This window comes from Lutjanus erythropterus, chromosome 13, assembly GCF_056507025.1.
Source record: "Lutjanus erythropterus isolate fLutEry1 chromosome 13, fLutEry1.hap2, whole genome shotgun sequence".
NCBI classification, from domain to species: domain Eukaryota; kingdom Metazoa; phylum Chordata; class Actinopteri; order Lutjaniformes; family Lutjanidae; genus Lutjanus; species Lutjanus erythropterus.
The window spans coordinates 17,103,657-17,131,286 of NC_139329.1; the positions used below are offsets into that span (position 1 = coordinate 17,103,657).

General features: G+C 39.5%; 1 protein-coding gene across 7 annotated transcripts; it reads left to right on the forward strand.

Annotated features, from left to right (window-relative positions):
• The first annotated feature begins 270 nt into the window (after positions 1-270).
• On the forward strand, positions 271-27,073 carry ppfibp1b (PPFIA binding protein 1b). 7 transcript variants are annotated; one of them, XM_084733285.1, is made up of 28 exons: positions 271-438; positions 7,877-7,958; positions 8,913-9,118; positions 10,100-10,189; positions 10,306-10,419; positions 12,378-12,506; positions 13,633-13,725; positions 14,944-15,036; positions 15,709-15,826; positions 16,957-17,001; positions 18,058-18,119; positions 18,211-18,295; positions 18,835-18,968; positions 19,512-19,609; positions 20,707-20,767; positions 20,938-21,112; positions 21,538-21,570; positions 22,236-22,377; positions 22,579-22,710; positions 22,914-23,064; positions 23,174-23,285; positions 23,426-23,514; positions 23,924-24,046; positions 24,171-24,296; positions 24,384-24,572; positions 24,853-25,017; positions 25,269-25,334; positions 26,039-27,073. In XM_084733285.1, the coding sequence occupies exons 2-28, from the start codon at positions 7,895-7,897 to the stop codon at positions 26,120-26,122; spliced, it is 2,979 nt and encodes a 992-aa protein (XP_084589411.1). In that variant the 5' UTR covers positions 271-438; positions 7,877-7,894; the 3' UTR covers positions 26,123-27,073. The 7 variants fall into 7 exon arrangements, with proteins under 7 accessions (XP_084589411.1, XP_084589413.1, XP_084589414.1 ...); XM_084733287.1 differs by having other exon boundaries at positions 20,710-20,767; XM_084733288.1 differs by lacking the exon at positions 21,538-21,570 and having other exon boundaries at positions 272-438.
• The last annotated feature ends 557 nt before the right edge of the window (positions 27,074-27,630 follow it).

Genomic DNA, 27,630 nt, shown 5'->3' on the forward strand with positions numbered 1-27,630 from the left:
ACAGCCGTTTTGCAACTGGAAGCCAGTGTTGATTATGGTTGCTCCTGGTCAGCTTTCCCGCAGATAGACAGATAAATAAAGATTCTCCCTTTTTCGCGCAATTTCATTGCCCCGACGTTAACGGTGAAAGGTTTTCTCCACGAACAACTTCGTTTCTCCCATGTTTCCCATTCGACAGTGAATGCACCAGAACTTCCATCACGTAAAACGTCCAGCCAATCCAGGCAGCGGCAGGGCGGGATTTTTCCAGCCATGACGTCCCAAGTTTTCCAGCAATTTTGTCAGTTCGACATCATGGCGTAGCAATGTGGACGGTCGGGGGGTAGTTCTGGTGGGTACGGAGAAGTTCAGAAACCGAGCACTGAGGACTTTTTAACAAATAACAACAGAGGGAATAAACTAACGGAAAACCCCACCATCTCTTCGAGCAGAGTTTCGGTAAGTGAAACCGTAGATGTGTTGACTGTGATTTATTGTTTCCACCAACTTAAGTTTAGGAGTTACTAATGTTTGACTTGAGACGAAACACACGGCTGCTGTGTCTCTCACAGAGGAATGTGCACTTTTGTCAAATGAATAACGTTAATGTTCACTTTTTATGTTTCTTTTTCCACGGTGGACTTGTTCCACGGTGTCCCGGGTAATGTTGCATTCAGGGGCATGTGGGCATCCTCACAACTATAGTAAAATTTCACTTTTGTTACTCTTTTTTCGCATTAACACGGTGAGAAAACGCCTGACGTGAGAAAGTCAGTGTAACGTTAGTTTATGACTTTGCCACCAGACTCAGACAGACAGACACTGTGGTGAGTGAAGTTACTCCCAGTGCCTGAGGCCACCTTTTTTTTCCTTCATTTTCTGCACTTCATTTGGTTTGATGTTGCCTGAGGAGGTGGTGCTGACTGATGAGATTTACTTCGGTGTACATGATGTTGTTATCCAAAGTGAATTGACCTAGACTGTAAAATAAGTGAGGTTGTCCAGAGTTTGCTGTCTGGGGTATTGTTTAAAAGCTATGGAATTTGATCAGCTGTTGTATTGACCTCCAGTCGACCTCTTAAAACTGTTTGCTTCCCCAAACAACAGAATTGTCTGTGAACCAGATACCAGATGCTCTCGTGGTAATGTCAATGACTGTGCTTCAGTGCTCACCACATTCACCATTTAATAGTTTTAACCTACTCCTACCTCTGCAGTGTGGGACATCTTATGAAGTTGTATTGTGTCAAACTGAAGTGTGGTATTTGAGGTGGAGTTTTTCCCTCAAAATGTTCATCATTGTTCAGATATTAAATACATATTGTTAGGGATGTAATGTTAATTGTTTTTTATGAAAAACGTGATAATGAATTTACATTTCAATTATCTTGAAAACACACTTTGACTGAAACCAAAAATCCACAGTAAATACTGTTCATAATCAAAAAAGTGAGTAATAGCCTCCCAGATGCTAAAACAGTGTATAGGAAAGAGTCTGGCAATATGTCTCAGATGTATCACAATACCGGGGGTTACAATTTTAATATATGTTTTAATCTAATTTTAGGGGAAGTGTCATTGTGTAAAAAACACACCATCATTTTGCATGAAATCAGAGTTAAAATTATACATTGAAGAACACTGAAGATAGACAACAAAACTGCTATCTACTGCCACTGATCTTTGCATGTGTCACCATATCGCCACAAATATATTTTGGAGAACTGATGCAGTGTAACAAACAAAATATTGCAATACTCAAGTGTATTAATATGTTCTTACAACCCGACCAGCAGACATGATACGATTTCAAATCACTGAGAGGTTTTTTGATATAAAACGTGGTGAAATGATTTCAAGGTGTGGCATACGTTTTGAACATTTTCAGCAAATTTTAACAATAATGCGCTAATTATGATAACTGTAATAATTTTGGTCACTATAATTGTGATGTGTCTTGTCTATATCTGCAGAGACCCTGCTATCTGCTTGTATTTTCTTATTTTCTCATCATTTTACTGTGTTTGGGACGCCCCAAAGGGTCTAAAGTATTTGACGATCAAGGTATGAGACTCAACAGCCAATGGTCTTTCTAGTGCATTTATGAAAAACAACTGAGAAATCCTGCATTTTCTACCTTTAAGGAAACCCCCGGGCCTTTTCATTTCACCTTTGTCTAGTCTGCACTGCAGCAAAAAATTCCAGGAATTTATTTTTCGGAAGAGTGCTAAAAAAAGTTTAAGTTGACCTGTAAAACTACAACAGGCAACTATTTTAGTTGTTTTACGGATATGCAGTGATGCTGGATAGTCTTGTATACAGCAAAACAACAACTGTGTGTAAAACTTAAGCTGTTTTGATTTACATAACCTAATCTTCTGCACCACGTGTCTGCTGTTCTGCATTGCATTGCTTTTTTGCATAAATGTCAATGATAAGTAACTTCTAAGTCAAGTTCAGGTACAAGCAGTGCAGTTGTGAGTAATATGAAAAGAATGTGTGCTGTTGTCCAACATAAATGAATCCCTGCTCCAATCCCTTGCGTACATACGGGCAGGAAAAATTCTTGAAGATTTTATCACATGGAAGCTCTTTATTTCAAAACCTCAATTTCCATCTTTTGTTCAGTCTGTTTATGTTACATCACACATTGCATGGATGCCTTGTGGGCTTCTTATTTTTAGTTTCAGCCAGTCTAAACCTTAAGCCTCCTTCAGCTTCTCATTTTCATATAGGCCTCGTTGTTTGGTGGTATAAAATTAGTGATGATGTATATTCTGCCCGCTCACTCAGGTTGGAAATAGCTGCAGGTTATTCCAGAGCAGCGCCCTGAAGGCGGCTGGTGAATGCCCTGACTGTGTGTACACCCTGTAAACCAGCAGACACACAGCCCGCTGCTCACTGGACCGCTGAAATTCATCTTGGAGACAATAACAGAAGCCCTGTCACAAGTGAGACCAAATCACAGCAGACAGTTTTCTCATAATGCAACTATTCAGAGCATCTTGTGTATGGCACATAGTATATAGTTAATGCCTAAAGAAAAGCTTACCTTTGTTAGTCTTAATCATTTTCTAAGGGTTGCTGTGCTGAATAGAGTATTCAGAGCTCAGAGTAAAACAGGATGAGGTGTGCAAGCCAGAATTAAACTTTTCTCATGGAAACATTGTGTGAAGGTAAAGACTGAGTCAAGGCCTCCATGACTCAAAATATGGAAAGTGTCATTATGTGGTGAGACTTGGATTTATCCCCTCATACCCACAGAAATCAACAAAAAAGCTTTACCTGGATAAAAATGAACAAGTAGGCCTATAGCAAAGTGCTGTATGATTTATGCCTGGATTGTAAATTCCTCTCTTCCCGCGTCTTTTTACCGCCAGCACAACTCGTCTCAACACAAGCTGTTAAAGCCAGTTGCATGGCTGCTGTAAACACTTTCTCCCCCCAGAGACAAGTGGCCCTGAGGCTTCTATTTTGCTTTCTATTTCCTGTGTGTGCAAGTGCAGAGTTAACTGGTCATTCGGGATGAAGGAATTACAAGATTGTCTCTTTTTTTTATCCCAGGAGTACTTAAGCTCTCTGTAGGCTGTCTACTGTGGATGGGTTATGATGGTTCTCCCTGCCTGAAGGGACCAGAGCTGAAGGATTTGAAAAGCCATTATAGTGGTCCACTCTCCTCCTTGTATTCATTATTCTCCACGTCTCCATGAATTATATGGCTGTTTTCACCAAAGGGCAAGAATGCTTTTTATATGCAATTTTTTTTTCTTTTGGTTTTGTTTCGAGGCTCTTTTTGTCTGAAGAGAGCATGCAGGCAGGTGTTATTGCAAATGCCATGTGTACTGTACCGTTGCATTGCTGGTTTTTTTTTCTGTCTTTGTCTTCTCATGCCTCTCAGTCAAAATACCCCAGTAACATGAACAATAGCCCTCTCTGTGTATCTTATGGTTGGTGTAAGTGGTGCTTATAGAAGGGCAGACAGTGAGACTTTGTTTATGTGAGTGATGCATGCTTTTTGAGACGTCTCCCCTGATAGCAAGCTTGTACATATGCATTATATACTTAAGGGCTAATATAGATACATATATACATACATATATCCTCCATAATCCTAAAAAGTGAACACACTGAGCCTAATGATTAGCAGGTTTTTGGTTTGGTTGAACAGAACAACCAATGTGCAGGTGTCCCTGTGGGCTCTTAGAAATCATATTAGGCATTTCACTATTTTCTGACATTCAGTAGACAAACTAATGTAGAACAGCAACATTTCTTTTTTGTTTGTTTGTTTGCTTTAAATGGTCAAATTCTCTGATTTCAGTTTCTTTTGTCCTCTATGAGAATAAACTGAATTTCTTTGGGTTACGGACAAAACTAGACATTTGAGGATGTCACATTTGACCTTTTGAAGACAGCGATCAACATGTTTTGAAAGTTTCTGACATTTTACGGCCAAACAACTAATCAAATAAATGAGAAAATGATCAACAGATTAATCAAAAATGAAAATAATTCATTGTTGCAGCCTTAAATTAATAAATAAATGGAAAAAAATGATCCCTGGTTGCAGCACTAAAGCACTCACCTTTATTTAGTGAAGACAACAAAGGCAAAGTCATCCTGTCTGCTTGCTAGACAATCCTCCTATGTTTACATATGACTAACATACTATGGAAGCATCCTGGGACTTGAGGACAGACTCAGTGCACCTCTCTGTAATTAGGCATTCTTTGTGATCTTTGTGGACTGCAGTCTACTGAATCCAGGATGAGGCCATGGAAGAGCTCAGACAGGGTCTTTCCACTTGTTTAGCACTGATTGACACATGGACAGCAGGTTTCTGGGCAGCGTGTCTGGTCTTGGCCGGGTGTGTTTGAAGTATGTTTGCTGTAAGCCATGTGTTAACCTTACCCATATTTGCCTTTCTGCTGTGAGAAAAGAGCTGACTCAGGGTTTTGAGGGGGATGCCCTGCAGGCCCTTTATTCCACTTTGAGTCATCATGATCCAAACTCTGTCTGCGTTACCTGCTGTGAAAGACTGGGTTTCTGCTGCGTATTGGCTGCTGCAGTGTAGTGAGTTTGTTAGGCTTCTTCTCATTATTTTTTCCAATTGATCCACGTAGGGATACACAATACTGGATTTTTGCCAATATCCGATATTTTCCAACTCATTTTGGCTGATTGCTGATGCTGGTACCAATATATGCATGGACATATTTTTTTTCCACCTAATTGCAGAAAACACTGAGTCTATCCTCTAGTGGAATTCATATGTTATCAAGCCAGAGCCACAAAACAAAATGCTTTTCAAAATGTACACATTCAGTGAGCAAAAGAAGAAAACTGCTGCTGACAGGTTGTTTTTGCTGGTGCGTGTTTCCCTTGTTCTTCACAAATTTGTCATAATGATCTGGATGGCAGTTCTTAAGAGGGGCAATTAAATTAGTAGTGTTGAAGGAATGTGATTTGGCTTCTCACATGACCAAAGCTGAGTAGTCACTGCAAATAGCAACTTTGCTGTTGCTCCACACCACGGACATGCTTGTATTACATTTGCGTAATTACAACGACATTTTTAATCTGCCTGTTATATAGGCAGAAATTATAAGATATTTCATTTTAAAGCCTTTATTAGCATTTGGAACTGATGACTTCTCGATAATGTTGTGCATCCCCAGATCCATTATAGCATGGACACGTTTTTTTGAGATGTCATTTAACAAAGGTCACCTCCCTGAATCTGCTGTGTAAGTCTATTTCAGTTAGTAGGGCTGGGCACCGAACTTTGATACTTTTATGGCACCAAATTGCTTCAGTACTGTCGAAAAATGCCTTGCCATTCGATACCAGATTTGGTTACATTAGAAGTGAATCTCTTAAGTTGTGGTTTATTTTTATGTTGTAAAATGCTTTGGGTGGAAAAATGCCAAGGTGCTGAAACATAAAACCAAAGAGCTGAAACAGACAACTGAAGTTCAGCCACATTGTGGTAAATAGGTTTATATTTTTATGTTATGAAACTGATCTGAGTATGTATAAAGAAGCTGAAAAATAATGCAAAAGCTTTGCACTGTAATAATTTTATTTAAATGTTTTTTATAAAACTGGGTTTGAAAACATTATTGTTCAGGAACCAGTATTTAAGCCAAGTCCTTGCTACCAGAATCGAAAAAAAAAATTAATGATACTCAGCCTTGCCAATTATGTCTTTTTTTCTTTTAGCAGAATATTTTTTTTGAATGAAAGCTAGTATCAGTGTGTTCATAAATATGGACTACTGATTGTCTCACTCTTCTTCTGTATTTCTGTCTAATGTTGCATGTCTGTCTGATAAGATGACACTGATGTGTTTCTGCTGATAATAGCTCCTTCTTGATTGACAGTTTTTCATCGCGCGTGATATTTTTAGGTTCTCTTTGACAAAAAAACACCCATTTGAATGGCATCATTAAATTCTTCATTTAATTTGATTTCTTCTTTCCTTAAGTATAAAAACACTTTAAAATGTTAGAGCATTGTAAATGTCATGGTTTATGTCTGCTTGTCCCATTTGTACAAGTGGGACAATCAGTTAATTTAGGCAGCCTAAAAGGAGCATTTTTATCCACAGTCAGAGTTTTACTGCTTCAAACCACTCAGCAGTTTACTATGGAGCTGACTGATGGCATGCTGGTTCCTCTCATCTCCTCTCAGCCTGCTGTGTGTTGTGATGATCTTTATGTTTTAAGGCACTCTTATTTTACACATAATGGAAAGTGCGACCACAGGAATGCTGAAATAACAGTGTGAGGTCTGCGGGTGGTTTCCATAAAGTTTGAAAACGGTGCTACGACTCAGTGTCGGGCACTCCCAGGATGTGAGGCAGCCGATGAAAGGAAGATGTGTGTATGCAGATGAGGGTGTGTGCATGCATGTTAAAGCATGCATGAGTGTACAGCAGAACCTTTTGATTAAACGTCCAAAGATAAAGGGTCTGTTGTGCTGCTCGGGCAGATGTCCAAGACTGGGACACCAAAATGTATCTTCACTCCTCTCCAAACAGACTGTCCAGTGTCCTATTGATGGGACATTCATTGTGCCAATATTTTAGGTAAATGACCTAATTGATATTCTGAAATGCATTATTTATCAGTCTTACTTACTCTTACTAGTAGATCTCTGCAATATAAGAGCTCAAGAGGGCAGAACAACAATAACAACAGAGCATGTACCATTTTCTTTCAGCTGTTTTTGTTTCAGTCTCTCTCTTTTTTTTTAGCTGCTACGATCCCTGGTTATTGTCTAACTGTTGAGATGTGATTTTCTAGCTTATCCGCTTCTCTACAGTCAAACCCAACTCAGAAACATGCTATTTTACCAGGCACTGTCCTTTTTTAGGCATGGACGGTTGTTGAGGATGTAGTTACAGCCTAATTCCTGGGTGGGAACCTTTTGTAATCACATGCTTAAATAGAACGTTACAGCACTTTTTGGCCTAGAAAACTGAAAAGCACTGTAACTTGTTTGCTGGATTTGTCCTCTTCCTACACTGTTGACATTCACAGCTCAGGTGCACAGAGCAGCTGCTATGCATGATTTGTCCGTAGACTAAACTGTGATTATCAGTGCATCAGCCTGCTTGGTTAGTAGTCACAATAATCATGGTTGTTTTCATTTTAAATTCCTCTCTATTTTATATAAAATTCCTTATTTTCTTTTGTGTTACTGCTTGGTACACAATAAAGTGCAGAAAGACATTTTATTAAGCTTTTTTTAATAATTAAAATGTTTAACTGCACATATTTTTTATTCATTATGTATTTCAGTGTATTATTGAACAGCATCAGAATCCAGACATTGCACTTAGTCAAAATATACATTTAACAACCACTTTATATTGTTTCATTGCTCCTTCCAGGTTTATCAGTGACTCAAGATGATGTCTGATGCCAGTGACATGTTGGCAGCGGCTCTGGAGCAGATGGACGGCATCATAGCAGGTAAAGTTCTCCCACAGCATCAACATATTTTATCATGACTTAGACTGTTTAAGCAGTCATGTTGTGGTTCCCTTTTTATTTACAATTGTGTCAAAGTGGTTATGATAACAAAGTCTGTGATATAAAACTCTTCCTGGTTGAGTTAACATTGATAAGTGCCTAGTGTCTTGTTATGGTTTGTCGTAGAGCTGACATTTTAGATAGATGTCACATGATGCCTGGAGATGGAGGGTGTAGCATTTATTCTGAACTCATTTTGGCTTGTGGCTTGTAACCATGTTCACCAGTGATGGAATGCTGTTAAATTACCAACTTGTGTGTAAATACCAGTTTGTATTTACATCAAGGGACCATCTGAAATAATTGCAATGTAAAATTACTTACTTTACCAACTGAGTCTGGTTCACTGAGAGAGAGAGAGAGAGAGAGAGAGAGAGAGAGAGAGAGAGAAAATGACATTTAACTTCTGTAACAGCGGTTTCCCATCAGAACAGGCTGTCTTATGACAAGATAAAGTGGTGAAAATGTTGTAATATTGTAGCGTACACTTAAATTTGCACACACACACACAATTGTTTAAATTTATTTTGGTGATGGTGGTGTTGTTTGAGTGCTTCTCCAAATAGGGGGTGTGTCCAGTGACATCTACTGTAGCTAATACACTTTCTATCAATAAGCACCTCATAAGTCCATTTCAAATAATCCAAACTATCCCTATAAAAAATCCCTATAAAGTGTTGTCCCTCATTTGGCACAGTGAATTGTAATTAGATGTTGTTTATTCTCTATAAGAACCAAAGCCAAAAATGTCCCCTTCTCCTTTCCTCTGAACTATTAAGAGTAGTATATGTCTAAATATACTTGATGAAGTACGAGATGGTAAATCTTTGTCTTTCTTTGGACTCTAACTTCTATTAATGTTTTCCTAACTCCTGTTGTGCCTCTATACCTCAGGCTCCAAGGCTCTGGACTACTCCAATGGGCTGTTTGACTGCCAGTCACCAACCTCTCCTTTCATGGGCAGTCTGAGGGCGCTTCACCTGTTGGAGGACCTGAGGAGCGTCCTGGAGCTGATGGACACAGAGGAAAGGGAGAGTCTGCGCTGCCAGATCCCTGACTCCACGGCTGACAGTCTGGTCGAATGGCTCCATGGTCACCTGGTAAGATGCATACATGTTGAAAAAGGCAGACTGCATGCTGTGTTAGACTGAAAGATCTCTGTATTAGAGACTTCAGCATCAGTCAAAAGTAATTATGTGTTTTTCAATGTTAACCTTTAAGCGCAATAACTGGAAATGTAGATCATAAAATACAGTCACATTGTCTGTATTTGTCTCTTGATCACAATCGTGCAGCCTCAGGTGGGATCAGTTTCACTGGCAATGTCAACTAACTGGTTTATCTAGACATACAAGATGTAAAATATGGGAGTCATGTTGCTTTCAACTGCATGGCAGTGACCATCCATTTCAACCTTGATATGTTATTGAAGACAAGAACACTTCCAATGTCTGAATCAATTTAAGTTGTCTAACCACAGAAAAGCTTTTGTCTGTGATCGTTGGACAGAATGTGCTGCAAACAGGCTTTAGCACATCTGGTTTGCTTCTGATTGTGCTCACTCTTTGTGTTGCATTAAAACTCTGTGAATGCAGACAATCGCTGTCAAACAGTCCTGTGTGCACGTAGACAACTGGCTTGTTTGCTAAGAAAAAACATAACCGTCCTCTTCTGCTGAGTTCCCTGGGAATGCAAGATGAAATGCTGGTGTTGTCAATGTCACAGTCAGTGTGTTGCAAGAAACATGCTGACTTCTTTGGAACCAGAGGGGTGTTTGGGAGAGTGATGGGCTGTAGGCCAGATAAATGCCAGAGCTTTTGTGTAATGCTGTAACTCACTCTGTAGAGCACTCTGAATGCGAGCCTTCTTCTCAGCCATGTAAGGGTTTGTTTATGCAGAGTAAGGCAGCGCAGCCAGTCACACTTTGATGTGAAGCATTTCATCTGAGATAAAGTTGTTAATGTCAGCAGAATCGATTATTTACTTGAAGCATGTAATCCTGTCATGTGCACTTTAAAAGGTCAAAGAGAAGCTCTTCTTATGGTTCTTTTTCTAATCCATATTTTCTTCTGTCGCTGCAGTCCAATGGACACATCTCTCTGGGTGGGGGTGACCACTACCAGGAAAGGCTTTCCCGACTAGAGAGCGATAAGGAGTCTCTGGTTCTTCAGGTAGCCATCCAGCAATGCTTAAATAATCTTAGCAGTTTCACAAAGATTCAAATCTCTAACGTATATTTATGTCACATGGAATTAAAAAAAAGGAGTGACTGCTTGGTTTCATGCAGGTGAGTGTGCTGACAGACCAGGTGGAGGCTCAGGGAGAGAAGATTCGAGACCTGGATTTGTGTTTGGACGAGCACAGAGAGAAACTCAACGCCACTGAAGAGATGCTGCAACAGGTGTGTGTGTCACATAGAGCGAATCACAATCCTGGTAGAAAAGCCCTGTATCATGTACATACAGTTTAAAGGGCGACTCCATCTGTGTTCTTTTGCAGGTTTGTCAAATGGAAACTCCCACTCAGCTCTTAGCAGAAAGCTGTGACAGGTTACAGCACTGATGTCGTCCTCTCCCCTTCCTTAACTTACTTCCTCAACTTAGGGGGTTAAAATGTGGCAAAATCATCATGCAGAAACTTTTGTCAGCTCACATGATAAAGTGTTTATAGAAAGACTGGGGAAAACAGCAGTTTGATACTAAAACAGATGAACTTTGACCAGAAATTGAATGTTCAAACTCAGATACAAAAGGAACATGACTAGAAAGCTACAGAATAATATAAAAACCTAGAAAAATAATAATAATCGACCTGCCCCCAGCAGCAACATGTTGAATGTTTCCCTTTTTCATTACCTTATTTCAAAGTGTGTACATCTCATTTATCTAAAATGCATGATTTACTGTGACTACTGTAAGGTTGGAGAACTAATTAACTTGTTAGGCCATAGACCACAGAAAATGACTGTTTGATTTACCCAAAACCAGCAATTAGGCTGTAGTCAGACCAAATCAGGCATTGTGGTGATTAGTGCAGGGTTGTGGAGAGGTATTGGGGGGTTAGGTGGTGTTTATTCATGCTTTCCACAGTCACTATGAAACAATCAGAAAATAATATTTTATTTCTCTGATTCACCAGCTTTCCTCCTATCACCACTCCCTCTCCTCAGTCTTTCGTTTTAAACCACCACTGCATGCTCTCTCTCAACTGGACACAAAGCAAAGGAAGATTTTTGCTGACATTATTTTGTAGCATAAACTGCAAGCCAGGCCCAGACACTGAAGCTGGTTCCACAAAATAATCTGAGTCCCATCATTTGGTCAGACCCCAGAGGTATTTCAGGCTGAGTTAGTTCTACTAGTGGTGAGATGTCACTGTTTGGTGGTTTATCAAATACACTAGCAAGGCAACTTTTAACTGTATATCTGCATATGTAACAGAAAAAAACAAAGTTTATTGATTTTACAGTCTCTGTGATTCAAATAGACTGGCAGCTGTCTTCCTAGAGGTGGCTGCTGTTGTTAGCTTGGCACCACAGTGATTCAGTCTGGAATCTTGCAACACTTGAGTATCACAACATTTTGTGATACTGTATTGATATTCAAAACACTTTTGCACAAAAGGTAGTGCTGTGATGTTGGATGTTACAGTGGCTGTAATAAATACAAATGCAGGTCCCGCTGTTCAGATTGTACAGAAAAGGAAAGGTTTTTTTTTTCAATATTTTGCATATGGTGGTGTGTTCATTATACTATGACAGTTTCCCTAAAATTAGATTTTAATAAATTACAATATATTGCCCTGCTTTCATTGTCACAATACCCTGCAATATTAAATTGTATCCCCTATATTTTGATATGTATCGTATCACCACATTCTTGTCAATAGGCCTAAAAAATATATAGCTCTAGACTAACTGTTTGTACATAAGATCCAGACCCACCCTGTAGTGAAAGCGACACATGGTTCACATGTGCGGAGGGGACGTAGACTTGTAATTGGAAGATCTGACTTCATGTCCCTCTGTCAGCAAACATCTGCTGTGTTTAATAAATGCATATTTATGAGTGTGCAAGTGTTGGGTGCTGTAGTGCTTTCTCCTTAAGCTTGTTAGCTAATGTTAAGATCTCCATGTCTACCTTTGGCACAAAACATTGAATCTTCACATTTTTTTTCCATGTCATTATTGGACAGACGACATTCTTGTACATGTTGTTGTCAGCTTCATCTTCATTATTGTTATTTTAATTATTTACAACCAACAATGCATGTACTGTCAATGTTGTTGGCGCTGTCAAAACTGACTGCATAGGAACCATAGGAACATTTTTTTGTAACAGCCTATATTTATCATTGTAGGAGCTTCTCTGTAGAACTGCACTGGAGTCCCAGAAGATAGAACTGATGTCTGAAGTGTCCAACCTTAAGCTGAAGCTGAACACCATGGAGAAGGACAGGCATGACTTTGACAGATTTAGGGACAGTGAGGTATGTGGGTTAATTCTCAGGACAGGAATTCTCTTTGTCTCTGCCTGTGTCCTTTCTCTCTCACCTCAACACACACACACATGCTTGCCCACACACACCAAACAAACACTCATTCATGTTGTCTGACACCTGTGTGTGGGAGAGGGACTTCTTATTTTACGGTCAGTCTCGAAGCAGCTGTGTGTTGAGTAAGAAAAAAAGTCAGATAAATGTTGTAGTGCCTCAAGGAAGCAACACTGAACTATCTGTGGGAAATATTCCTGCTGTGTTTGATGTGACTGTGAAAAAAACCTTACTGCAGAGTGGATTACTTTTGTTTTCTACCTTATTTGAGGTTACTACATTCTGGTCAAATGCTTTACAAACATTAAGATGTCAATCATTTGTTTACTAGAGATGTAGAGATTTCTGCTCCCAGATGAACCATGCAGAGTACTTGGAAAGCTTTCAAACACGTCATGTTATTGTTGTCGCAGCGCGGCTGTCTCTTCCATCCCACTGGAACAAAAAAGCTGCTGTCCATGTTCCGCCTCACTGCACATAAATCACTTCTCTTCTACAAGCGGCTTCCTCTCGTTTTATCACTGCTGTGGCTTTGAAGCAGCCACTCTTCAGGGAATTCAGTTTCTTCAAATGCATCTTGAGCTGCTTTATAGAGTGTATTGACTTAAATCAGTTTTGAATGGCTGGGTGGGAAATTAACGTTTTAAAATATGAACACCTACAAGCCACTGACAGATATATGTTTAAATTCACACAGCACTCAATAGCAAATCATTATTTTGTGTCTGAAATCTACACTCACACAATGACACAGACTAGCTAGAGCAGAAGTAAGTGGTAGCAATACAGTGGCTGTTTCTTTTTGAACAAAATGGATCTTACTCTTTAAAGAATGTCTTTCTCTGAATTTCTGTGATGTCAGACACTTATGACAGTCTGAGCATGTCAGCTGCAAAAACAAGCATTTCTATTGGACTTTGACAAAGTGCAGTTGCTTGGAGGTATTACATTCTGCTTCAGTTTTGTTTCTGGCTGCTGCAGCACTCTCCCACAATACTGTGTATTGAGGGTATATTAGGAGTTTTCACTTCTATTCTGTGACATGCACTCTCTGTTCTTTCAGGATTTGATTCTTGAAATGAATGAACTGCGGTACAGGTTGACAGAGCTGGAAAGTGAAAAACTACAGTACGAAAAGAAACTTAAATCCACAAAGGTGAGTTGTCGGAGGGAAGTTTGCACTCTGCCGTTGTTTATGTGAAACACTCTTCTTGACTAACATCTTATTCTTCCCTGGTTGTTTATGTGTCTTCAGGAGCTGTCTCCTCCAGCTTAACACATTGTTTATTTGTAGGGAACCCCTTTTGCTGTCGCAATAGTGAAAAACTCGTTGGGGTGGGTTTTGCTAGAACATGCCATCTTCTTTCGGGTTAAAATATCCTGCTTCTATAAAGAGCTCTCTGCATCTATTTTTTGATTTATCACCAAATTAATTCTAAACTGAGTTATTTGTTAGAAATCCGTTTGATCTCAAGGACACTTTACCAATTGATCATGAGGGTGTTGGATGATTTACTCGTAGGTCAGGCCTATTCATTTACGTTTTTAGAAGGGAAAGGTTTGAAAAAAGTGCCAAGGGGTTGAATGTATACATTTTCTATGTGATCTTTAAAATAAGGAATTTAAACATTTCAAAGAATGTTCAATTTTTTTTTCTGCATGTTGTTAGTTTTCACAAATGAAAAAGAAACATCTACAAAAACATTGCACTTTTGTAATTAGATTAGAAGTAACTTGTTGTTTTAATAAAATATATATCTCTGTGCTTAATAACAGATATAACCATGAATAGACTAATTACTAATATAATAACTGAAAACAGATGATTTTCTAATAAACAGAGTATACAGCGTCAAACCTAGAATATTAGCAGATGTTTTTTAAAGCTACTACAAGGATTTTTCATATTTTGTTGATCTTTGAGTCCTGGGAGGTCTGTAATTTGTGGAGACCATAATTACCGCAAAATATAACGTCAAAAATAAAATGATCATGCATTAACATGCTACTTACTGTAACTTTGCATGTAAATATGTAAACAAAGTCTCGTTTGATCTGATTTCACGGAAAATGTGATCCGCTGGCAGCAGCAGCAGTTATGCAGAAATAACCAGCCTTCTTGTAGATCATCTTGTTCACTTATGGAGGTCATATAGAGGCGTCAGTATTAAATTGGGGGGATTGGTTTGTTTTTTTTCTATTCATGAGTGATCAAAGGGCCAGATTGAGGTTTTTAATGTCCTTTATCATGTAATTATCTTGGCTTGAATATTGGGTATCCCACCTTCTTGTCTTCTTTTATCTTTGACTTCTTTTATCTTTCACTTCTTGCATCTCTATTTCTCTCTTCCTTGGTTTGTCTCTCTACTGCTAGTCGGTAATGGCCAAGCTTTCTAGCCTGAAAATCAAAATGGGCCAGATGCAGTATGAGAAACAGAGGAAGGAGCACAAACTCCAGGCTATGAAGGTTGGCTTTTCTCAGGATGACTCTTTTGCTTGCTGTATGATTATGGTTTTTGACCTCTCCCTTTGGCTCCTCTTCTGTTTTTATTTTTGAGGGAAAAATCTGGTTCACAGCTGTGTTCCAAGTTTGTTTTTTAAACCATTTTAGGCAAAATGATGTCACTTTGCAAACAATGAAATCACGTAGCTTACTGAACCGTGTAGTTCAGCAAAATGCAAAAAGTCAAGTGTAGACTTTTTTTTTTTAAAGTCTGCATTAGTTTTTCAAACCACAAGTGCATCTTAATTTGGGGGTTTTGTCAAGAGTTGGCAAAAGTTCTGTTTTTCTGTGTCTTTCTTGATCCCTCTTTATACTTGTCCCACCAATTTCCTTTATTCTGATCATCTTAATTAAAACTTCTGCAATTTAATTTGTCTGTCTCTGTGCCTGCTTCCTATTCTGGTCACTAAATCGTGTATTTTTTGTATGTTGACTCTTGTATTTGTTACCATCTCGGTGCTCACACACTCACCTCATACATGTTACCCTTCAGAGCAGGTGTGGCCTGCCTGCCTGTACGCCACGTCAGCATCTGTGAACCTTTGTGTTGTGGTTTGTTTGTAGTTTGGAGTTTGGGTGGGGGGAGGATGTGTCTGTGCGGCGGAAATATCCTCACTGTTGTCCTCTGTTGGGCAGGAGGAGCTAGCCATTCTGAGGAGGCACCTGGAGGGTAAAGACGGAGAGATGAGGAGGCTACAGGATGAGGCAGGCTTCAAAGCCATCGCCTCGAGCAGCGCAGATCCCACAGAGAGAGGTGGGAAAGCCAGGCGAATCACAAGCCTCACTGAAGATGATCATGCATGATGTTCACTCATGTTTCATATATGATTGAATGCTAATATCTTTGGCTGCAACTAATGATTATTTTCATTGTTGATTAATTTAGTGATTAGTTTTTCAATTGATCAATTATAGTTCAGTCCAGTGGTTCCCAAACTGAAGGCTGTAGAGCAACTGCAGGAGGTGTGTGGATGACCAGAGGAGAAATATAGAGTGAAACAAAGCTACATTAATATGAATTATGTAGGGGAAATGAAAAAAACTGCTGAAGTCTGCTGACCTTTATTTCATTAAAATTTAATAATGAAAAAAAAAATAATAATAATAATAAAAATTAAAATTAAAACTCCTTTTTATCACTTTCTTCCCCAGTTTTTGTTAATCGGTGATAATAATTGTGGGGTGGGTGTGTGTGAATTTTTTTTTCAGCTTTGAAAAGGGGGGCATGCCAGAAAAAGTTTGTGAACCACTGGTTAATCTATATTATTTACTCTATAAAATGTCATAAAATGTGCCACGGTTTTACCCAAAGTCCAGTATGACATCCTGGAATGTCCACAGCACAAGTATAGTCAGTCATTTACTCCTCTATGACATTAAACTAAGAGAATATTGACATTTAGGAAACTGAAACTGAAATTATATCATTTTGACTTTTTTTTCTTAAAAAAATAGTTGAACCAATTATTATCAACATAGCTGACAACTAATCTGTGACTTAGAGCTGCTACAATGAGTCAATTAATGGATTAGTTGTTCAAAAGAAAATTAGTTGCCAACTAATTTTTTAATTGATTAATCATGTCACAATTCTGCTTTTCTTGATCGTTTATGATCATGAATGAAGAGTCTTTGGGATTTGAAATTTTGTTTGGACTAAAGAAGCAGTTTGATACATCAGTTTGGTCTCTGTGAAATTGTGATGAATATTTTTGACATTTTATAGACTTAACGATTAATCATGAAATAATCAACAGATGATCAAAATAATCATTAACTGCAGCCCTATCTATGTATAATTAGCAAAGCACTAGGATTAGTTCTTCAAGAAGTCAGAATCTGCTGCCAACCAGTTTCTGTTTCATAATTCTTTGTCCTGTTTAGTCTCTCATCCAGATGAAACTCTTAGAAAGAGGCTGAAAGAAAAACGTAAGGGGGGTTTTTATGCTTGTGTTTATTATTGCACTTTATTACTGCACCCATCCCAACCCCTGTTTGCATGAACGAGCATGAGCCATCTGAACTCTGCTTGTCCATTATAACCCATTGGAGTGCTAATACCTGACCACAGAGCACCTCATCACCAATCTGTCAGACTGATGTCAACCTTGTAAGGACTTTGAGCTGAGCAAAACCAAGGTCATCCCGAAGCTGAGTATCTGTGTTTTTAATGTCCAAACCAAAAACGGCAGCGAGGAATGTCTGCTTTATGTTCTCAACAGGAATGAGGAATGAATTGTGTTGTTTGTCATAACCATTCAGGCTGCTCACTCATCCTCCTGCCTCGTGTCCTCCAACAATAATCACCTCCTGTTCCTCTCAGTATCTCCCCTCAAACTCCTCTAAACCTTCACCTCCTCACACCAACGACCAGTGTGTGCCCTGCTAACCTGTAATGTCGTTGTCATGTTCAGTGTTGCGTGACAGTATCTTTGTTGTGAGTGCTGTCTTTATACCTGTGCCTTCCCCCATCAGCGATCCCTTGCTTTTGTAGAACAATTTCATTTTTCATTCAGTGCTTAGACGCCCTCAACATTTGACCCTCAACAGCCTTGATCACTGTCTTCTAGTTTCTTGTTAGAGATCACATTGACGTACCACATTTATTTTGGATAAGAGACCTTTTGGAAAAGGCTTGAATAACAGAAGATTCCTAGGACTGCTGATGTTGAGGGTTGATCACATCTGTTGCTCACAGAGCCTTGTAGCAGAGTGAGTGTTATGAAAATGTGAAAATGTTCTACCAAAGTGAAATATATAACACCTGCTCACACAAGGGTATGGTGAATCTATTTGAAGGGCTCTTAAAAACAGACTATGGCTGTGATGTTACTGGACAGTCACTATGACAGTCAGCAGTGTCACAGCCTGTAAGGTCTGAATGTCTTAAATTCTCCAGTCGTACCCTGTGTGTTCAGGCCTATCATCCAACCCCACGCGGACACTACAGTTTTTTGTGTATAATCATTTGTCTTTCCTCACTAGATGTGGAAGTGCAAAGAATGAAAAAGGCAGTTGAATCGTTGATGGCCGCCAATGAAGAGAAGGTACGCACGACGAGTTGTGATTCGCTCTGTATCTTACCAAGTGATTCTTCTCTCTCCCTGAAAAACCTTGGTGTTTCCTTTTCTTCTGCAGGATCGTAAGATTGAGGAACTGAAACAGTCACTGCTTCGGTATAAGAAAGTTCAAGACATGGTGATGTCAGTGCAAGGGAAGAAAGGTCAGACAACTCTACTGTTCTTTACAGTAATGTTTTCACATCACAGCATAGTTTTTATTATGATTTCCAATTTTCCATGCAGACTCAGCAAGGTGACTTTCTTTTCATATGAAAATAAATCCAGAGATTTGAAACTGGAACCAGAGGGGGAACCATAAGTCAGCTTTTTTTTCCTCAAAACTATTTGATTGAGAGCAAAGGCTGCTTTGAAAACTTCTCCTATTGGTGTGTTAAATGATGCTCTTACATTTGAAACTTGAGTTGGCTGCCGAAAGGATAGCTTTTTTCTATTTGTCTTCCATGGATGTATTTGTATTGCCCTGAGGATGCTGTTTGTTGATACGTTTGGTTACACAACTCTGTTCTATAGCTTTTATTCTTCTTTAATTTAGGCTGTTCTGTTTAAAGGCAATAGATTAATTTAGTTTTGTCAGATGAACTTTTTATTTTGTTGGTCAGAGCTTTGAGATGGCCTCATCAATTCTTCCATTTAACTTCCATTTAACTCTTTAACGTGTTTTATTCATTGTCTTCTACAGAGAAAAGTAAAGATAATGAGCATGTTGAGAGTCATGGTGATGGCGCAGTCTCGTCTAGCAACTCTGTGTCTGTGCAGTCGGAAAATCATGAAGTGAGTGAGGCTGAACAACTGAGAAGGAAGAGCCCGGATGAGGTTTGTGTGGAGTAATATGAAGTGGTGTCACTATTGCATTGAAAAATCAATCTCACAGTCACTCGTTGGGGGACTTTATTGGAACTGTAAATACAAACAATATACAGTAAAAAAAAAAAAACAGTGAAAAAATAAAAATTTAGCAAATCATATATTAAAACGTGTTTGAGAAATTGTAGTGTCAAATATGTAGAGTAGTTTAACAAAGAGTTTATTGGAAACAAAGTAAATTATCTCATACCCAAGGTTTTTACCCTTTTCCCTTTTTCCCTCAAGCAACTTCAAATCTCATTCATCTCTAATGCGCTCAATAAAACACTAATAGCTCACAGAAATTTCACACTTGTGAAATAAGTGTTGAAGGGCCCGACATCCAATTAATCAAATAACATCTCCTGTCAGTTCTCTGAGCCTGTGTGCAGAATTAGACCACTGTGTTCTCAAGGCCCCAGGAGAATATGCAAGTTAACATCTTAAGACAGTACTTGATTTTTTTTTTTAAACAGTGTTTTTCTGTCTTTTCTCATTCTGATCTTTGCTTAGTTGGAGAGCCTCAATGGACTGAGTGAAGAGCCTTCACCCACACCGAGCGCTTCAGATCCAGAACGAATATCAGAGTCTGCACCGACAGATTTAGAAAGGTAAAATGTGAAGACGCTTCTCCTTTCACATGCACTGATTTAATTCAATGTGGAGTTCGGTTAATGTAGATGTTTTTAAGTAGACATATTTTACTTAAGTCATAATTTTTGCGACAGTACTCATTTTGTCCATGAACAAATATGAATAAATAAATTATTGCAGGTTATACTGTCTGGTTTTAAGTAACTGATGTGCATGATTTGACAGCTTTTCAGTATTAAGCGATGACACTGACTGACACATTCATGTACTTAGTTGGGGCGAGTAACATGTACATGTGGTGTTGTGTCACAAGATCAACCCCCCTCTCTCTCATATAGTTTCCTCTCACACTCCACTGCTAAAATGAGTATAGTGCTGTCTTTTCATCTTTGTAAGGCATGGTAGTGTGCACCTAAGTGACAAGCAATCAGACCACTTAAAGTCTCAGTGTGTGAGATTTACGGGGTTTACTGGCAGAATATGGCAGAAATTAAATATAAAATTCAATAGTTTGTTTTTATTAGTGTATATTCACCTGAAAATAAGAATCACCGTGTTTTTGTCACCTTAGAAAGAGACATCTGTATTTCTATGTAGTTATTCTTCTAATCAATTTGAAGTCAGATTTTAATAGAATCAGGCCTAGCATGACAACTTAAGTGCTAGAAATCATACAGGATTTTGGAAGTTATAGTTCGGTCCTGTTTGAATGAAAACAATTTTTTGACATAATAGAGCAAACAGGGGTTTCACTTTTACTGTATTGTTTTGATAGTCATAGTTAATATTGTAATATATTGATAATGCCATGATTGCAATATTTTGTCCATAGACCATGTACTTTAATTGCTGTTTACTGAGTGCTGCTGAGAGCAGAGTTGTAGTGTACTCTGTATGACTGCAGCTAATGGACAAAACAGTTGTCAGCCTGCTTACAAAAACAGAGTGTGAGGAAGTGTCTCATTAAGTTACATGAGTAACTTAAGTTCATATCCTGTTGCCCCTCACTGCTGCTTCTCATGACCATGTGAGACGAGCTCTAGTGGAGATACTTCACTACAGTTCACTTTACTGCTGTGAGTCAAGTGTGCATTGTTATGGTTTGTCATTTCAGCACCCAAGACACCACAAAGACTGGCAGCCAGGACCAGCTGGATAAGAGCAATAATGAAAAGGTAGAGGAGTCGGGGAAACATGTTTGATAATGGGGGAAATGTCCTGTTTCAGTGCACTTTGCCAAAACCATTAATGCATGGCATTGCTTATCAAAACTTGATTTTTAACAATTACATGGAGTCTTTCAACTTTCCAAACACCTTTAGTGCATTTCTTTTTGTTCTTTCAGAATACAAGCGAAGAGATCAGTAAGATCAGTGAAAAGCCACCCATCAGTCCCTCCGCCACTTTGCCTGCCACCCTGGAGGACGACAGCTTTGGCTCGAGAAAGGCTCGCTCATCTTTTGGAAAGGGCTTCTTCAAGATCCGTGGTGGCAAGAAGACATCCAGTACCCCTAACCTCGGTAAGAGCAAACCAGATGAGTTAGCAGCTGGATAAGAACTGGATAAGTCTACAAGGTGAATCAGTCTGTACTTGATGCTGTTTTGGCATTAAGCTAGCTGTGGAATCCCTGGCTGTTCACTAGAGAGTGAGATTTTTCCAAACATGGGCCACTTTTTATTTTCCCAAGCCACACCCATGGAATATACTATATGGACCAAGACCATAATTTGCAACCCACACAAACTGTGGTCCCCATTTAATTATGGAAGTCCATTTCTGTGCCGTTGAATGACCTGCGTTCTGTGTATGTGCTTTTTTGTGTGTGTGTCAGTGTTTGTTCCACCTCTCCAATCCTGATGTTATTTCAATTATAATTTCTGCCCTTTGTCTTGTTCTTTTGCTGTTGGACCCTGTCGTGTGTTGTGTGGTTTGTTGCACATGAAGACCGCAGCCGGAGTGCAAGTGCGCCTATGCTAGGTACAGTATAGACCACAGGTCATGGTAGGGTTGCAGTAGTTCTCTGAAGACACAAAGGAAACTACTGAATATCTCCTACATCAGTGTACAACTATGCCTTTTCTAAACTCATCCATTCAGCTGACATCTTTTTTTATCACATTTTGTCTCAGTAACTGCAGCGCTTAAACAGCCACACCCTTGTCACTACCCACTGTTGCACAAATGTCCAACATACAGCCAGTCTGTTGTGTATGTTGATTTGCCTGTGTGCCTGCATGTATTTGTTTACACTCTTATGTTTCTGTCAAACCCTGTCCCCAGACAGAAATCTATGTTGAGATCCAGATCATCAGCTCAACGATTTATTTGGATCTTGAAAGCCTCCCACTAAAAAAAGAAAACAACTAATGAACTTCCTTTTTATCTAATACAACACATTTATTTCAGTCTTAGTCAGACATCAGACATAATGCATGCATACTAGAGAGGGTACTGCTTTTAATGCACACCGCCATGACCTTCCAGTCCATCAAGGTCTAGGAGACGTCATGTGTCTGTCTTCCGTGTTTTCCGGGTCTCTACCCTGGCCCCTGTGCAGCGACTCTGTCTCCGCCGACCTGTGCATGTCTACCATGCTGCTGATCATGATGCTGATGATGTTCTGTGGGCATTTGTTTGTACAGCCGAAACAGAGCGACAGGGCACTGACCATCTGGATCTGGCCGGGCTGCCACAGAGGTCAACTAACAGCGACAGCACTCACACACTCCCGACAACCCCAGAGAGCAAGAAGAAATCCAAAGGGATAAAGAAACTCTTTGGGAAGTGAGTAGAAAATTACATGGGAATCTTTAGCTTCTGATTTAGGATAATTTGATTTGTGTTTTTATGAGGTTCTTCTCAGTGTATTACAGCATACTTCTGTTTGTATAAGCAAAGAGGAAAACATTTTCCAGTGATCACTATGGCCATATTTTGTGTGACTGTGATCAGGTTTTTCATAGTTAAATGTCTAATGTTTTTAAGGCTAAAAAGGAGTCAGTCTACCACCTTTAACCTGGATGACAACCTACCTGAGGGTGAGTTCAAGCGGGGTGGAGTGCGAGCCACAGCGGGACCCAGACTAGGTTGGTCTCGTGATCTCCAGAGAGTCAACAAGTAAGTCTGAGCATTCAGCCTGAATAATGAGACTCAGAATGTGGTTTCCTTGTTTGGAATCTGTTGGACAGTGAAATTCAGAGATCATGTGACAGTGTCTGGGATAACAAAGAAATCAGATACTCATAGTTTCCTTTTTATACGCCTGCAAGAGTGTACCTTTTGAAAGGTTTGCCTTCTTTATTCTCATTTCTGTTTGTCAGTGACGTTGATGCTCCCTTTGCACGCTGGTCAAAGGATCAGGTGTGTGACTGGCTGCAGGAGCAGGGTCTCGGGCTTTATGTGAACATGGCTCGTGTGTGGATCTCCTCTGGTCAGACACTTCTACAGGCCTCACAACAGGACCTGGAGAGGGTGAGACGAAGCAGAAGAATTTAATAAGCCAGCAAACAAGCAACATATTCTGCATAGTACCTCCGGGATGTTGTGTGTAATCCTTGCCTGTCTTCCTCTTGACTTTCAGGAGCTGGGCATCAAACACCCACTGCACAGAAAGAAGCTGCAGCTGGCCCTGCAGGCCCTCGGCTCAGAGGAGGAGGATAATAAGGGAAAGCTGGACTACAACTGGGTGACAAGTGAGTAACAGCTGCCAGTACAAGACATTAAATCAAGTTACCAATAATTTGCCGATCTTGTGATTCTTCTTTCTCTTCTTGACAAGGTTTTACCTTGAATTATAACTCCCATCTTATGACACTTTTCCCTGTCCTCTCAGGATGGCTGGATGACATCGGTCTGCCTCAGTATAAAACCCAGTTTGATGAGGGGAGGGTGGATGGTCGCATGCTGCACTACATGACAGTGGTGAGTTGTTGTTGGCGAGACACATCCGCTCCTTCCACAGACCCTACGGATAAATAGGTCTGATGATTCCAGTGCCATCTCACATTAGGATTATTGTAGAGTCTGATGAACCCCACTGAAGATGTCCTGATTTCACCCTCTGTGTTTGGGACAGTGCTGAAGTCTCACAGGAAAAAGCAAAAAAACAAACAAATAAGAAAAACTCGCCTGCTGGCAATGGAAAAAGAGTCAATCACCTGGTTTACCCACATTTAAAAACCTGCATGTAGATGCTAATTTTGGTGTGTGGTTTGCCAGAGAATGTTAATCTTTGTTTTCAGAATTTATGCTTTGTCAGATTGTCAGCTGGATTTGTTTATGGGTTTTTGAATTTTACAGTAAGTCATTGATGTCTAACTTTGTCCCCCAGGATGACCTGCTTTCTCTGAAAGTGGGGAGTGTCCTGCATCACCTCAGTATCAAGAGAGCTATCCAAGTGCTCCGACTCAACAGCTATGAGCCCAACTGCTTGCGTCGTAGGCCATCTGACGAGGTGTGTTCACTTTGACAGTATCTTGAGAAATGATTTGACAAGGATAAGCAGCCTATTCTACTTTTTGACACGCTCATTTTATGAGGCACGGCTCTATGTTAACATTCTGTGTTTGTGCCCGTAGAACAATATTTCCCCAGCAGAGATTTCCCAGTGGACCAACCACAGGGTGATGGAGTGGCTGCGGTCTGTGGACCTCGCTGAATACGCTCCCAACCTGAGAGGCAGCGGTGTACACGGAGGCCTGATGGTGAGACGCCCCGCTGTTCGGTCTTTCTGGGAAACAGATATTCTCTCCGAAAAGAATCCTCTTCTGAAATGTCTCCTCTGTCCTCAGGTGCTGGAGCCACGGTTCAATGTGGAGACGATGGCTCTGCTGCTGAACATCCCCCCCAACAAGACGCTGCTGCGCCGCCACCTCGCCACACATTTCAACCTGCTCATTGGCTCAGAGGCCCAGCAGCTCAAACAGGAGTGTCTTGAAAACCCAGACTACACTCTGCTTACTGCCACCACTAAAGTCAAGGTAAGGCAGTGATTCCAGCATTTTTCACTTGAAATTTCACATTCTTATAGGAGTAATTTCAAATAAAAAGACTACATCTAAAATGCAACTATGCCAACTTTTTAAACCCTACCTAACCAAATAATTTTTGATTCAAAGATCCTTAAGAGTTTATTTATATTACACTGTATTTGTGTAGTCACAAAAACTTCTATTTTGTCATTGAAAAGATTAAAAAGTGTTAATTAAAAAAAAAAAACCTTGTATAATTTGCTGTTCTCTGTCTCCTCCTTCATCCCAGCCAAGGAAACTGTCATTTGGTAACTTTGGCAGTCTGAGGAAGAAGAAGCAGGATGAGAGCGAGGAGTACGTGTGTCCGATGGACGTGGAGATGCCAAAGGGACGAAGCTTTCAGAAAGGGTTCGAGCTCCAAATCTATGAGGATGACCTTGACAGGCTAGAACAGGTGAGCTTGCGCTTCAAGAGGTCTGTCCAATGATGATTTTATGTCACCGAAAACATGAACAATTTAGTATCTAACTGCTTGTGAAGAATATCAGAAATCTACTTTTATTAGAGACTTTTTCTTCACCATATGGGAATCGGTGAATGGCATTGTGTGTATATTCTTACCAGTGTTGCTTGGAAGGTGACCTTTTTTCTAAGATATTGTGGGTCTCAGTTTATTGAGTTTGAAAGCTGCTTCTTGTTTCACAGATGGAGGACTCTGAGGGGACTGTTAGACAGATCGGAGCTTTCTCTGAGGGTATTCAAAACCTGACGGTAAGAATATAAACAATGATCAGGACATATGGCACATTATACTCCACTGACAGTAACAGACTGACAGGAAGAGTCTAAGGCAGGATTTTTCTCAATTTCGTATCATAGAAGCAAATCCTACCTTAACTTAATTCATCTTATCTTAGGTGAGGAAATCTTGAATACTCAATTCAGCTTTGCTTATCGACTTGTCTGTTACCTAGCAACCAACACTTATTTTCTCTTGTCATCAAGCTAGACAATTTAATAACTGTAAGTTTTTTCCTCATAGAAACTGAAACATAGATTCAGACATACAAAAAGTGTTTCTTTTGGGAAACTTAGAGCAATGCTAACCCTGCTAACTAAAACAGAGATGATTTAGATAGCAGACACAAACTTTGCCGTATTCACCAATAAAAGAGCAGGCATACAGATTAAACAAACTACTTGGTGAAAAAGTGAAAGTAAGACTAAAAGTAAGAGAGTTTCTTTAAGATTTTTGGAAGCGAGGATGCTTGTGTAATACAGTTTTCCCATCTGAAGTCGGGATGGGAACACTGACTCAGGAACTGTTCATCTGTAATGGCTTTTTTCCTAACCCTAATTACCATGGTACCAAACTGTATATAATCTGCAAGTTAGGAAGTTTCTGTAACACTGCCCCAGGAGCTTTTGGTTGTAAATCAACTTTTTTTTTTACCTGTGTTGTTCCTTTTTACCAGAGCATGCTGAAAGATGATGAATTCTTCAAAGAATCTTCAAATTCACCGAACCCCAGCGTAACAGATGACGACTCAAATGCATGAGACTGTCAGCGCCATGAGACCTGGTCCTGCTGTGAATGAAACTCTGTGCCAACCCTCTCCACTCGCACACAGACTTGTCTCAACAAACCCCAAGAATGCTCCCACATTTCCTTTTAGTGTTACATTCAAAGATGAGCCAAAAGTGTTAGTGTCTTTCTTTTTCTTTTCAGCTTGAATCGATGGTGTTAAGAAAGCAGTCCAGTAGCCACTATTACTCCTGAACTTTGTGTCCGTTACTGTCGTCTGATGACAGAGGGAACGTTTAGGGCAACACCACTGCTTCGCTGCCAGCTGGTTTCTGGAGACATATTTTGAACTCACATTGTGTACTGACATCTTTGGCATTGAGTGTCAACCAGCAGGTAAAAAAAAAAATCTAAAATATGCCAAAATAGATTTTAATATATGTCTTTGAAATTGCCTTCTGACTGTAGAAATATTGAAAAAAAATAGATGGAGTTCATTCAGAAGTGATTTGTTGAGTAGATTTTCCCCATTTTTGTAAGTTAGTTTAAAGTAATAACTCCAAAGCAGCTGCTATGTTTTCTACAGAACTAAACCTTGCTAATTAAATGGAAGTTGTCATATATTTTATCCTATTCTGGACATTTTACAGTTTTTTACTTAATAGTAATATTCTACATGCATTTGCACCAATACATATCATACAGTCTAATGGATATCATTGCATGGTCTTGACATTCAACACATTAATATAAGAGTTTGTTGTTTATTTTATTTTTACTATAAATTGATTTTTAATGGAACCATGTTGGCTGACACAGAGTTATTTTTTGGGAAAGCATTGTGACATATTTGTGAGATAATGTCAGGTTTTTATTTCAAAATAATAATGTTGTAATGCAACCCTCAACCATACCTGAGAAGATAGACATGTTGTTGTTTTTTATGTTTATCCATTTCTAAGATCAATAAAGTAATTTAAATCAGCTTGGATGGACACAGTCAAGTCTTTAATACAAACTGAAGTCAGAAGATTTGATGGGATTTTGCTGCTGAATGGTGAAAAGTAAATTTCATGTGTCATAAAAACCTGGTCTTTAAAGAGTCTGTATATTGTGAATTCTTTACTACGGATAAAAGCAGTAAATTAAAGACCTTATATCAACTTCATTCTTCTGTATTTACATTGTAGTTCAGCTGTGATCATGTTGACTGCTTGTGCTGTGCGACCTGCAGGACATATACTTGTCCTGCAGGGAGGAGAGAGAAATGAAGCACCACATGCAAACAACTGTGAGGTGACTACATTGTAATTACAATTTCAGATTTCACAGCTCCTGTAGGCAACCAGCGTTTTCAGAAACTGAGACTTTGTTGCCAGTGTGTTTATTGAAAAAATGTGTAAGAGGCACAACAAACGAAGAATCGACATCCAGTATTCAGTGAAGGACCCTCTAATTAAACAGGGGAATGGGGCCCAAGCCGAACACTATAGGTCGGAATAATACAAAGAAACTAACACCACTCTTTCCAAAATATGTTGA